Here is a 13,880-nt window from a genome sequence, read left to right as displayed (position 1 = left end):
GGCAGAGGGAGAAGGAGAAGCAGATTACCTGATGAGCCGGGAGCCCCACACGGGGCTCAATCCCAGAACCCTGAGATCATGATCGGAGCTGAAGGCAGATGCTTTATCAATTGAGCCACACAGGTGCCCAAACATAGTCAAGTTAAAGGAACTTTGAACCTTGACTGGATGATTTCAATTCATTGTCATAAATTGAGAGTTTGGTAGTCAGTGTTAGTTCATGAGATAAGGATATAATAAGGATAAATGTCCAGATGAAAAAATGACCCAAAATGATTAGCCTCATCACTTTTTCTGCTCATCATTTGGTTTTGCCTTTGTCTTGGTCAATGTTGAACAATTCCCCTAACTACTCAAGGAATGAGTAATTTAAGGAGGGAAAAATCATATCCCAGTTATTTCCTTAATTAGCTATTTCTACAATAAGTTTTCTTTACTTTCTTGAAGGCTTGGAAATGTGGAAGAAATCTATTTGCCTACAAACAATAAGTAACTAATGATAAAGGACAAGTGTTTATGAGAATGTCTTGATAATGAATGAAACAATCCATGGTATCCTACTAAGATCCAGCAGATGAGGGCAAAGATAAAGAAAATAAAGTAAGGAGAAATAGTTAAATAATATTCCCACCCTATTGGTCATGCTTGATTAAAGAGATTTCCTAGTGAGTTGAGTCCTTCTGGAACAAGAGCTTATTTGGGTTATTAATTAAAGTATTTTCAGAGTTTACACTAAAATTATTATAAATGTGAAACATACATGTCTGTCTTATCACTTAGAGAATACAGTCCAGAAACTAAACTTTGTTAGGGCATTTCAAAGTACTGCTTGTTTTTGAAGCTACAAGAAACAGAAGGACTTCACATAGTATTTGTATAATAGGTTTCAACAAAGAATACATCTATAGAACTTTTAAAATCATATTTATTTTTAGTTTGAGGAAACAGCTTTATTTTATAACACTAAAATTTTAAGAAATAGTCTAAGAAATCCCAGCCTTTAAATATATAATATAAATATATACAATAATAAATAAAATGTTAAATGCATTTTAAATTCAGTAGTGTAAAATACAGAATATTTCCATACCATTTTGCTTTTGATTTCATTTTTATATTTTGATATGTTTTTGTTAGAAATGCATGACTAATACTCTTATACCATTAAGCATTTTATTGAAAAAAATATTATTGCATTGAACTACAGTCCAAGTAATTTATTGAATAACCTAAAAAAGCTGCTTTGCATGTACAATAGTGCAATTTACTTAGCCACACTATAATTAAAAAAAAAGCATTTTGTACATAGAATACAAAATAAAATTATTCGATTATGTTTCATATTGCCAGACTATCATCCAGTTGATTACAAAGTAAATACTTTCAATAGAATTGAGGAAGGTAGGAATTTGTTTTAAACAGCTACATAACCAATTTACATTATCAACTATTTTATAATCTCCCACAAATAGAAGAAACTGACAATTTTGAGCATGGTGGAAAGGAAATCTTTCTTGAGGTTGATTGTTTCAATAAGTGAATATATTTTGAAAAACATGATTTTGAACACCTTTTGAACAAAGATAAAGGTCTACAACTAAAGACTAGAGTATATTCATTAAGAACACATAGTGGCATACACACTCACATGTACACACACATGTATTTTGTATATTTCCAATTTGCCTGCTTTGTGTTTCTGCCAAGATGATCTTGCTATTTAAGAAGGGCGGTAAGGTGCAAGAGGAAGGGAATTAAGAAAGTGGATTGGGAGGTCGCCCTCCAATACAAAGCTGCATAAAATGAAAAAAAGACCCTTTGGCTTATCCCTCCAATATTGGTTTATTCTAAACCCTACCGATTCAGCCACTGCTTCCATTTTAATATAGCTTAATCCAAAGCAATACAACAATCACCTTCAAATGTCTACCTAATAGAAGCAGTGGATAATATTTTTGCTGGAATGAAATGATAACCTTTGAAAATCCTCTAGACCCAGATTTATTGGCTGGGAAACTCATATTTTAGTAGGAGACTCCTATCTTATTGAAGTAGTTTGAGTCTGAGACACAAAGGGAAGTAAACTCTTTTCTTGACTGCTCTATGGAAGTGGTCACTCACTTGCTTTTTAATAATTTTTCTATTTTCCAATGAGAGCATCTTTCTTTTCAGGAGTTTACTCACTTAAAGATTCAGAATTAAATCTCTTCATGAGTCCTGCTAAGCCAGAGATAAGCTTAGGGCCAATTTTGCCCCTAAGTACATTAGCTACATACACTGATGTGTGAGATTTGGGTTCTTTCTATTGTGCTTTTAGAAAATTGGGTGTGACATATTTTTCTTCAGAATGTTTAACCATCTTTCTGAACACTTTTGGGGAAATTTTGAGGGAAAATTGAAAAATATGCTACCTGTTTGAGATGACCACTAATAAGGAGGCACTGAACTCCCCACACAGCCTGGGGAGGGCGTCTGGATGTTTTGTTCATATGTACGTATCTAAAACACTGGGATAGCAAGCAGTCCCCTAAAGGCTAGAGCATCTTCATATCTCCCATTAGTGTGCATCATGCTTGAAAAGCATGATGTTTTTGAATCATTTAAAAGTGTTATGGTTAAGTTTAGAAGCCGTGTTGCTGCTTTCATTGGGAACCGTGCAAGGAAGCAACAACTTCACGCACTAAGGAAACAGCCCAATCCAGCAATATGATCCTGAGTACTTTTAGTGATTAAATATTCCATTCAATGGGAAAGCTGTATAGGATTAATTTCTTTGAATATATTTCTATTCAGAGATAACAGAGGGATTCTAAGTCCTGGCAGAAACTGAGGGAAAAAATGTCACTGTCAAATCCATGTTCTGTAAATGAAATCAAAAGTTTAGGGGATTTCTCTGTGAAATGTCAGTATCTAAGGAAAAAAAAAAAAGGCCCTGGGAACTGGGAGCTCTCCAAATCACTTCCTATATTCTAATCATTTCTTATGTTTTTTAACATAGCATATATAAAGGTGAACTCATAGAGAATATCGGAATAAGTTTTTAAATCCCATTGTCTTCTTTTGTGCTGAATTTGGCAGGGAATTAAGAACATGAACTTCACAGAATTTCCTGTTCTTTATACTAAGAGTTATTTTGTTTAACCATACCCTGAATTCAGGAAGGATATTATTGGTGGACTGGTTCTTAGTGTCTCAGAAAAATATATAGCGTGCATGTGCATATGTGTTTGTACATGTGTGTGTAAAGATTTCACAGACTTTCTTAAAACATTTTCAGTTTTTAATTAAGCATGTATCATTTAAGACAGATACAAAAAAGTACTTCAATGAGCCAAATGTGAAAGAATAATCCCATAAAGAGAATTGCTCCATAAATATCAGACAATGGCCATAACAGACGTTGAATGCTGAAAATCAACTGTCAAATAATTGTGTAAATGAAAGGAAACAATCCTGAAAATATCATCCATCACAGTGACATGTTTTAAAAAGGATCCATTTTAGAATTTAATATATATTTAGAATTCTATTTCATTTTCTTCTAGAGTGTTTCACTCACTAAGTGAAGTAAAAAATAAATTGTTCAGGCCCATACTCACTAATTGTGAGAAATTAAGAGGTTGGCTCAGAATATGCTCCAGAGCAGGAAAGGCATTTTGAATATTATCAGAAGAAAAAGTCAGTCCTAAACTAAGCACTATAAGTCAGCCACCTGAAATTTGGAAATTATCCTAGAGGATAATTGAATAGGTCATTGTTCAGAAACAAAATTCTAGTAAACCTATTCTGAGAATCCTTAAGCATTTTACTCAACCAAATGTGCAAAAGTTCTTGAATATTTCAGTGATGGAAATTTTACAACTTTATACAAACAATTTGTCAAGGTTTTCTTCATGTTGAATCAAAACCTATGTGTAGTGTGTACCCTCTCCGCCCAAAAGAAAATAGAGATGACCTTCCACAAACACAGCTCCATGCTGCTATCTGGATATCTAACGTTAGGAAGGTTAATTCTCTTCTTTCCTCCCCAAGTGTTCTTTTCTTTTGAAAACGCATATTAGTCTTTGTTTTTCACATGGCATCTACCAGGTTCTGTTCTATAGAACATTACTTCTATGAGATGATCCCGGAGGGGAAAAATGTTTCTGACATTATTATTTTTGGAAACTCAATATAGTCTATCCTCCTCCCAGAACAGTCTGGTAAATATTGCCTGTCGTATGGTCTGAGATATGTTGAAGTAATGAAATAAGACACATAACTCAACATTCCCCTGAAATATCCAAAAATGGATTTTTGCCAGTTAATTTTTGTTAATTCACAAAACTCGTTATTTGTGAGTGTAAAAACATAAGATTGATTCGGTCTCTTAATTAGTGAAAACTGCCATTTTTGGGCACACTTCAGTTTGCCAATAGCTCTCTTAAATTGTGGCCCAGAACAACACTTAGTTTTCCACAAGTGGTGTATTTTTTTTCCTAGTTCTAAAAGAACCCTCTTTTCCAATTCTGTATAATTCCTTTAATACAACCTAATACTTCAGAACGTTTTCACCAGACTTTCCACGTCATTTGGTTATATGGCGTTTATAATCTACTATGCCCTTCATATTATTGATGAATTGGAATTAGGCTCTATGTATATAAAATTTTTAAATTGAAAATAAATGTAGGATCTGACATCTATTCATGCTAAATTTAACCTTTAAATTTTGCCCTATTTTATGCTTTAAAAGTTTTTTCACATTGTATTTTGCCCACTACATTTGCTACTACATTTGCTAGTCCTCTTGGGTTTGTGTTTTTCTCCTCTTTGGTACATATTGTTCCATGATTTTGTCCATGTTTTATGAGAGTTTATATGACAGACTACAAATACAAAGCCTCATAACCAATCTCTACAACCCTCTCTCCAGTTTGGAATTAATCTAAGTTTTATTACTCTCTGGGTATAGTTGTTTAGCTATAAAAACACATTTATCACACAGTGCTATTATCCCTAAGGATATTTTTAAGAATCATAAAATGTCTGTGTAAAATTCTCCATGTATTTTACAGTTTTTTGACCCATCCACTTCACCACAATGTCTCTAGTTAAGGCAGCAGGTGAGCACTACATTACTGAAGGAATGCTTAATTTTCTGTCTTCTTGACTCAGCAACATGTGACAAAATTGATCATCCTCACTTTTTTGAATCTCTTTTGTAATTTGCCTTATATAGTCCTGACATTTTCCTATGTAACTTGAAATTTCACCATGGTCTCATTGTTCTGATTTTTTCCTACATAATTTCATCATGGCCTCATTTCATAGTTCCTTGTGTTACATCCATTCTTAGAGTGACCTGGGGCTCGGTCTGCAAAACTTATATCTACCCTACCTACTCCTGATGATAGTATCCAAGGTAATGGCTTCTATATACTTACTATATGTTGATGATTCCCAAGTGTATGTCCTTTTCACATCTCTACTCAAACTTCAGACCCATATTTCCAACTAAACTCAGTATCTCCACTTGTATAACTTTAGGCATCTCCAACAGAGTATTTAAACTGACCCTCTCCTATCCTGACCCTTCCACAGTGTTCTCCATTTCAGTGAGCAGTAAATCCATCCTTGTGCAAAAACTATCATGTCATTTCTAATTCCTCTCTGTCTTACACCTTACATTCAATATGAAGCACATTTTCCCAGCCCTACTGTCAAAATAAATCTAGAATCTCAGCACTTCTCAACATTCCCACCAGACTATGGCTGAGCACGTCATTGCCTTCTCTTGTCTGCTTCCAATCTACTAATCAGCCTCCCCACCTCAACCTTGACTCTCCTGGAGATTATTCACAACGCAATAGCTGAATGACCCTAGTAAAAATCCAAGACGAATCACTTTTCCCCTCTGCCAAAATTCTCCAGTAGCTTCTCATCTCACTATAAAACCAGTCATTCCAATGGTGGACAAGATCCTACATGATTTTGCTCCACAATTATATCTCTGACCTTATCTCCGATAATACTCCCCCTGAAATCTTTTGCAGCCAGTGTTTCCCTGCCATTTCTTGAGCATAGTAAGCACACCCAACAAGTTGTTGAAACTTGGTCCTCTCTTAGTCTGAAATGCTCCCTCTCAGGTCTTTGCTGAAAAGATACTTTCACAGTGAAACTTCCCCTGACTACTCTTTTTAAAATAGTGCTTTACCCACTACCTCACCTGAATCCCTTTATCTGCCTTTCTTCCTTATTTTCCTCAATAGCATTTATCATCATCTGGCATAATACATATTTCACTTGTCTATTCTGGTTTTTGTTTGCATGCCTCAAGTAGAATTAAACTATTTGACATTATTTTTGTTAGTTTTGATCATTATTATATCTCCAGCAGTTAGATTACTCCCTAGCATATGGCCCTAAATATATATTTGTTGAATGAGAATGAAAATAGAGTGGACAAATGAGAAAGAAAATACTTTTATTTTTGTACTATTTTTTCTTAATAGTTACCAGTGATTGTCTCTTCCTTTTTCGTTAGACATTCTGCTTAACATTTTATTTATGAGTATGCTAACTTTTAAATCAGTAATATCTGTATTCAACATTCCTCCCTTTATAAAAGTAAAGATATTTATTCTAGCTCCTCTTAGATTCTGCATGTTTTCTCAAGGACAGTTGATACCATGACGCTCTCTTTAAGCAATTCTAATACTCTCTGGTAAAATTCTTTTAAACCTGAAGATTCAAATCATTTGTAGTAGCCAGGAAATAATTTTCTCTATAGATTCCAAATTCCTTATCCATGTCGTTCTACAACGATTTTTTTTTTTTTTTAAGATTTTATTTATTTGACTGAGAGAGAGAACACAAGACGGGTGGGGGGGCGGGTGGCAGGCAGAGGGAGAGGGAGAAGCAGGCTCCCCACTGACCAGGGAGACCTACGTGGGACTCCATCCCAGGACCCTGAGATCATGACCTGAGCCGAAGGCAGACGCCCAACCGACTAAGCAGCCCAGGTGCTCCTCTAACAAAATCTCTCCCTTCTGGAGTGTTCCCGGGCCATCTCCCTCCTCTTCGCCTCTCCCACCCTCGGCGAGCCTTGTCCTGTTCCTCTCGGTGCCCTTTCCCGCGCTCATGCTCTCGTTCTTTTCCCTTTGCTCTAGCGTGCTTCCCCCCTTCTGCTGAATGGCTACGATGCCTACGTTTCTCTTTGCTCTTTTCATTTTTCCTGTGATGAGCCTTTTCTTTCCGAGACATTTGCTGCAGTGGTTTGATAGCCAAGAATCCTCTTCCTCTCCTCTGTCTTCCATGGTGAGTTTCGTATCGTAATCTCCATGCTGTGGGTGGTCCCTCAGCTCCCCCTCCTCAAGGCAATCCCGCTTGGAATCCCGGTCATCAGAATTTTTTAAGCGTTTTATCTCTGCTTTCTCCTCTTGTTCCTTTCGAAGTTCTACTTCGAAAACTGTCTTCTTAATAGAAAAGTTGTAACGAAATCAGATTTAGGTGACACAACCGTTTTTTGTTTGTTTGTTTTATTTGATCATCTGCCCCAGCAGTAAACAGCAAGCAGAAGCAAAATACTAACTTCTTTCGATATTTCCAATAAATGAGATCTAAAAAGACATTAACCTAATCTCTGTTCATTTTGATCCATGGATGTATGGCGCTTAAAAAATTACTCTGAATGTCTTCCCCATTCAGTTTATATTGGGTTGTTTAAAGGACTGTTTTTCTCCTTATTGAAATATTTTATAATTGTAGCTTTCCTCACGTGATGACACAACTTACAACTTCTCACTCTGTGGTGCAAGTTATCTCTTATTTAAATGGTGAAGTCTGCTTTCCCATAGTCCAAGATAGTACAGCCAGTGAACACTGTCATCACTGATAATACAGGACAGTCATTTCCATGCCATCAACTCGTATCAATCTGTCCTTGTTAGTCAAAATGAAGTGCCCAATAGAGGTTCTCTGGTCTAACCTTTGGAGAGATTAAATTGTCACAAAGACAATTACAGAAATTAATCAGGTACTTTCTTTTTCATAATAGGACTTTTAATGTGTTCCCATAATTACTTTGTCTTGGCTCTATGTCAACTGTGTAATCTGTTTTAGGAAATTGTCATCCACATTATTTTTTTAAATCTGCTGGTCCATTTGTCATTTAGTTTTTATAATAAATATTCTGCTTATTTCACTTCTATTGGATTCACCCAGTGTTCATTGATGTTCTTTTATAATGATTTTTATGAAGTTCCATGCAAATATAGAGGGCTTTTATTTTTGCTTTTTGATGCCTTTCCTCCATTTTTCAATTCTTTTCAGACATTAGACATTCTTACTGACATATCTCAGTCAAAATCCCCATCCTGCAACTTTCTGATGGTATCTAGGAAACTACATATTTTTTTATGTTACAATTTCAAAATCACGTTATCTCCTTTCTCTCTCTCTGCCTATCTGTCTCTCTCCCTCTCTCTCCCCAGTATCAAAGATATCCTTTCCTATCATTTACCAAGTATTAAGAATTTATCCTTTCAACTTCATTTTCCTCATCTGTACAGAGGAATGATAACATTGATCTCAAAATACATTTGTGAAGATTGAGTGAAATAACAGAGCAGGTGCTTAGCCTGACTCTGCTTGATGCACTATAGGACTTCAGTGAGGATGGTTCTCTTCCCTGTGAAACCCAGGCTGAATAAGACGCCCATCTCATTTAACAGAAGCATTGACATCATCATACACGCAGTAGATGGCTGATCACTCCATTTCTGCTTAGTTAATTTTCTCTGAAACTCATATTTATAGGAAATGTGCAGTCATACGAGTTTTTCTTTCATTTTATGAATATAAAATAATAAATCTAACTGGAGAGCCATTTAGAATACTGATGTAAGAAATGCAGATTCTGTGGGCCAGGAAACATTTTGAATAAATGTTTAAGATCGTTTGCAAAATTACATGAATGGTGATTTTATTCATCACCATTTACTGTGTTTTACTGATATCTATTACAATTGAGTAAAGTACACAAAATAATTTATAAGATTTTCTTGATAGACATCATGTAAAAATTCTGACACTTCCAAACCTTCATCTCTCTACTTATACATAATATTGGCTGAACACAGTAAGATTTCTTGAGTAGAATAAAGAAAACTTAATATTTTAATCTCTGTAATGTCTGAAAGATTAAGCAATATATTCAAAATGGTATTGAGTATATTTTACTTTTTTATTTTGCATTATCAAATACTAATGATAGCTTATATATGTTTTCATATACAAAAATTAAATATTCTTAATTTAGATGTTGGTGATTCTTACAGTTACAAAATTCTCTTAACATAGATGTGTGTGAAATGAAGATAAACCAACTTCACAGAAACTCAATGATACAATCTGTGTAAAGATTGTTTTTCATTGAAGAGTAATTTTCAACTTGAATTAATCAGAAAATTTCTTGCCATCTCTTATTGCCTATGAAAATATAAATTATTTTGATTGAAACAGATTATATTGATTGAAAGCTTAGTAGTTAACCATTGGAATTATTTTTAATAAGCAGTTTATTTCACTGATCTTTTGTTATTATCTGATGCATAAAACCAATTGTGTGATCTATTCATTCACTCACTCAACAAACACCTAGAACATACAATATTATTTTCCATTTGATTTTCTTTGTAGTATCAGTGATCTGCCCAAATGTTTTCTGTTACCATTTTATAACATTATGTGAGAACTCATCCAAACACACCTTTAACACGTTTCCCTTTACCTTTCCACAAACTTATTTTAAATTTGCTCTGTTATTTATGTGAGTTAAAAGAAATTCTTAAAACGCTCCTATTTTGATATTGGCAATTCATTCATATTTATATACTGGACACATTTTGAATTGGCACCAATATTTAAAATGTTAACCAGATAGACCACTTTAAATATATCATTTTTGTAGGTAGTGACAATGTGTTTTATTTATCCTCAAGAGGGGCTTTGACACCTATTAGTTCAAGTCTGCTGATGATACATTTAAGGCCTCTTTCACTCCGTTTAATGGTTGCATCTGACCAGAGCAAGAATGATGGCAAAGATCTTGACCTTGAAACACCGGTTGAATTAAAGGGTTCAAGTGGATGATAGAAGTTGTGGCTGGGTTTAAGTGAGGGCCAAACAATGCGGGGATCAATGTGGCGGAGGGCAGGGGCTGAAGTGTGATGTGAGGCGGGTGGAAGGGGGCAGTGGTGACCAAATGCAGGGGATGGCCCGCTAAGAAAGTGGGGTGCACCGGGAGGATGGTGGGAGTCAGAGGGGAAAACGTGAATGGAGTAAAATGTGGCTGGGAAAGAGGATGTAGATGAGCTATGGGGAGGGGACTGCCATGGGAATTTAAGGAAGCAGAAACAGCAAAATGCTGCAGGAACGTGTGGTGGATGGTGGTGATTGATGTGTGCTGGTGAACCGGGACCGTCTGCATGGCCGGGGCTGGGGAGAAGGCAGCCGGCCCCGAAGGAGGCAAAACTCGAAGATGCTTCGATAGGAGCTGTTTCTGCATGTGCTGCTGGGCTTGTAGCTGTAGGAGCTTGTATTTATCTATTTCTTCTGGAGAAAATGTGATTGGCTGTTGAATTAAAGGGGGCGAGCTTGATTTATGGCACACTTCTGACTCATCTTCTACTTTGTCATGCTTCTGCATAGTTCTGTCAGAGTAAGAGTTTATATCCCCCTCTCCATGATTCATAGGCATGCTCACATCCCACAGGTCTAGATTTATTTGGTCCTCTTTGGTCTCTGTTGAATCCGTAACACCGGTATATCTGTTAGATGGAAAAGCACCAGGGAAATCATTTGGTACTGGGTCACGGCTTTGAATAAAACGTTGGACTTCACTAATTAAAGGTTTTACTGGTTCTTTTGTTGTTGGGTTCTTTTTCATGTTTGGTGACTGAGAATCCGCTACTACATGAATTAGACCCTTGGAAAGATGGTTATCACAATCAGGATCTCCTAAAACGGTGACATTATTTGTCTGTGAACTTTTGACTTGGTCTTTCTCTAGAGTCCTTTGAATCGCACCGCCTTGATCATTCCCTTTCTTACTTGTGTTCTGTGTTTTTTCAGACAAAGGCAATGCTTGTTGGTGACAGCCCAGGGGTGTGAACTGAATTGTGCATTGAATTTGTGAATGAGCCTCTGATTCATTTTTACGGTTCTTTGAAGAGACCTCAAAATTGGTTGATTGTTCCTGACACCTCTTGGCTTGCACTCTTTCTAAAAGGTGTTTGGCTGTCAGGGGAGTCCTCTCTCCTTCTGTCAACTCCGTGGTTTCAGAAGGGCTGCTAGAACAGTTCCTCAGAAGGCAGCTGATGTTCCCAGAGTTATACTGCATGGATTTTCCTTTTCCCAGGTCACAAATATGAGGGCTGTCCAAAGACTCTTGACTTCTCGTGCTTTTATTTAAACAATAAATACTCTCTCCTGAGTAAGAGCCCCATCTGCCATGCCGAGGTCCCTGGCAATTTGGTGGCTTTTCACTGTTCCTGGGACAGGACACCTGTGAGCTAGAATCACAGTGGGGGATTCTCCTGGATTTGGCCCCTGAAAACTGCTGTTGATTTTTGCCCAGTTTAGATCTTTGTCTGCAGCGGCCGTATCTATGAGTGGAGTGTTTTTCATTCTTAGCCGATTCCCACGATCTGCAGTTCTGATCTCTCGGTATTTCAGATGGCAGGCAGGTGCCCTTGACCATCTCCTCAGACGGGCAGGGGCAGTTGTGTGTTTGCTGTCTCCCTTTGTGCCTTTCAATGGAGCTGTGTTCTCTTTTACAAAAGAAGAGCAAATTACCGCTGCCCTCATCCCCAGACTGAGCACTTGAACAAGCGCTTCTCAGGCTGGATGTACTGCCAGAGCACGTGTCTGAAGGGCTAGAAAGTCTATTCAGAGACAAGTTTGGAGAATTTCTCTTGTTTCTACGTCCGGAAGCCCTGCTGGCCATGCTGATGTGGTTACTATTCAAGATTACACTAACGTCCTTCCCGTGATCACCGTGACCCCTTACTGGGTAAGGACTCGAATTCCAGGTGAACTGATTTCCAACTTCAATATCCGAATGAGGATCACAAGGAATCAGTTTTGGTTTCTTCGTCCTCGAGATGCAAGGAGAAAAAGCTAGGCCCTCATTTGCATCATTTAGGATGACCCTCGGGCAGCTTTGCCAATGGGCCCTTGAAGGTTCCTTAAGTTCATTATCACTATTATTGTTGTTTTCTACACAATTCTTTAGAGAGATATCAAGGTAAGCAGGCACTTCAGGATTTTTCATTTCCAAATCACTTGCTCTAAAATTATGTTGACTCATATTTGGCTCAGAATCATTGTAGCCCAAATTATATTTTCTCTGGAAATTTTCCCAATCTGGATTAGCTATCATCTTTGGTTTCAGAGATTGATCGTCTTCTTGGATCAATTTTTGTTGGTCTTCAATTAAACCTGAGACTTGGCTCTCTATTGTTGTCTTCATTTCTGAGGGCTCCTTCATCAATTCTGTTTTTAGGCCCTCTGAACCATGGTCACTCTTTGCATTCCGAGAAAGCTTAAAATCAAAATACAATGGGTTGCATCCATAAGAGATGCAGGGCTCTGTTTTTGTGAAGAGCAGAAGTTCCGTAGGCCACTGGAGGGTGGTGTGGCCATCCTTACTTTGTACGTGGAGAAAAGGCAATGGTTTCGACTTCACATCATGGGGACACGCATCTCTTACAAGCCTCTGTACATTTCTGCTAACTCTTTCTGTTTCATCTAAAGATTCTTCTCCCTTCTCCATTCTGGAATTGGGATTCAGCTGCACTGTCCTGTTTTGCTTTCTTGGCTCCAGTGATGGAAACTCATCCAGACATTCAAATATCCTGGCATCACTGTGCTTGTAAATATTTGGTGGGCTGGAGGAAGCATTTGCTTGGCATGAGTGATGAATGCAGTTTTCCGAAGTGTTCTTCACCGTACTTCTAGTTTCTTTTTCTCTGCTGCAAGGAGTAAAATCCACATCTGAAAGATGAATATCAGATTTAGAGAATGAAGCATGAATGCCAATCGAATCTTCTAGTGTTTCATCAATAGAGTCTTTTTTGTCTTGAATGATCTGAGATCTTATGGAGAAGGTATTGTGTAAGACACTTTCCAGATGGCTTGGGGTGATGTTTATATCTTTTTCCTTAGTGAGATGTGTATCCTCATTTGCAAACCTGCGGCACTTGCATTTCTCCGCAGTTTGTTTTGTTTTATAGATGGGTGACTTGCTACAATCGTGGGTTTCCTCTGTGTTCTCACTGAAAACAGAGGCTGAAGATTCTAATTTCAGATGCACTTTTTTGGAAAAAGAAAATGATACTCCTGTCCTGTGGTTTGCACCACTGAGATCCGAAGAGGCTTGTGGTACCCGATTTCCGAACAAATAACGTCTGTCCATTTGTAACTGGGGTCGGTTTTGCATGGTGGACCGCTGTTTATCGGAAATGCTTCTGGGCAGATTCTTTCCTTTAAGGAGAAGAGCGCTCTTCATGCATGATACTTTTCTGCCATTCTTAACTGGGAAAATTCCTTGCTGAAGTTGCTTTTCTATGGCTACTCTGGGAGCTTTGTATGCTGGTCCATTTCCAGAAACACTGTAAATACAATAAACATTTAAATGATTAAGACATTGGATTTGAAATCTTATCTATATGCGAACATTTCTTAGTGTTTCTATGATGAGTTATGCTATTTTATGAAACTATGTCTATTGTCATATAACCATTTCACTGGATTTATACAACTCAGTACACCTATGTTTCATAGTGGCTATTTCTAAAATACATCACTTAAGTGTGTTTTTTTTTAATTTTTATTGA

At 37.1% G+C, this 13,880-nt stretch overlaps 1 protein-coding gene across 1 annotated transcript in view; it reads right to left on the bottom strand.

The window, feature by feature from the left end:
- Positions 1 to 10,000: 10,000 nt before the first annotated feature.
- Positions 10,001 to 13,880, bottom strand: part of ZNF804B (zinc finger protein 804B) — a 96,568-nt gene continuing 92,688 nt past the window's right edge. Inside the window, exon 4 of the mRNA XM_035021385.1 lies at positions 10,001 to 13,655. Within this exon, the coding sequence (XP_034877276.1) occupies positions 10,001 to 13,655 (3,655 nt within the window). The remainder of the gene's footprint in view (positions 13,656 to 13,880) is intronic.

Source organism: Mirounga leonina, unplaced genomic scaffold (assembly GCF_011800145.1).
Source record: "Mirounga leonina isolate KUSES-001 unplaced genomic scaffold, KU_Mleo_1.0 Mir_174, whole genome shotgun sequence".
NCBI lineage: Eukaryota > Metazoa > Chordata > Mammalia > Carnivora > Phocidae > Mirounga > Mirounga leonina.
Note: the sequence above shows the minus strand (reverse complement) of the source record. Positions and strands in the feature narration are given on the sequence as shown.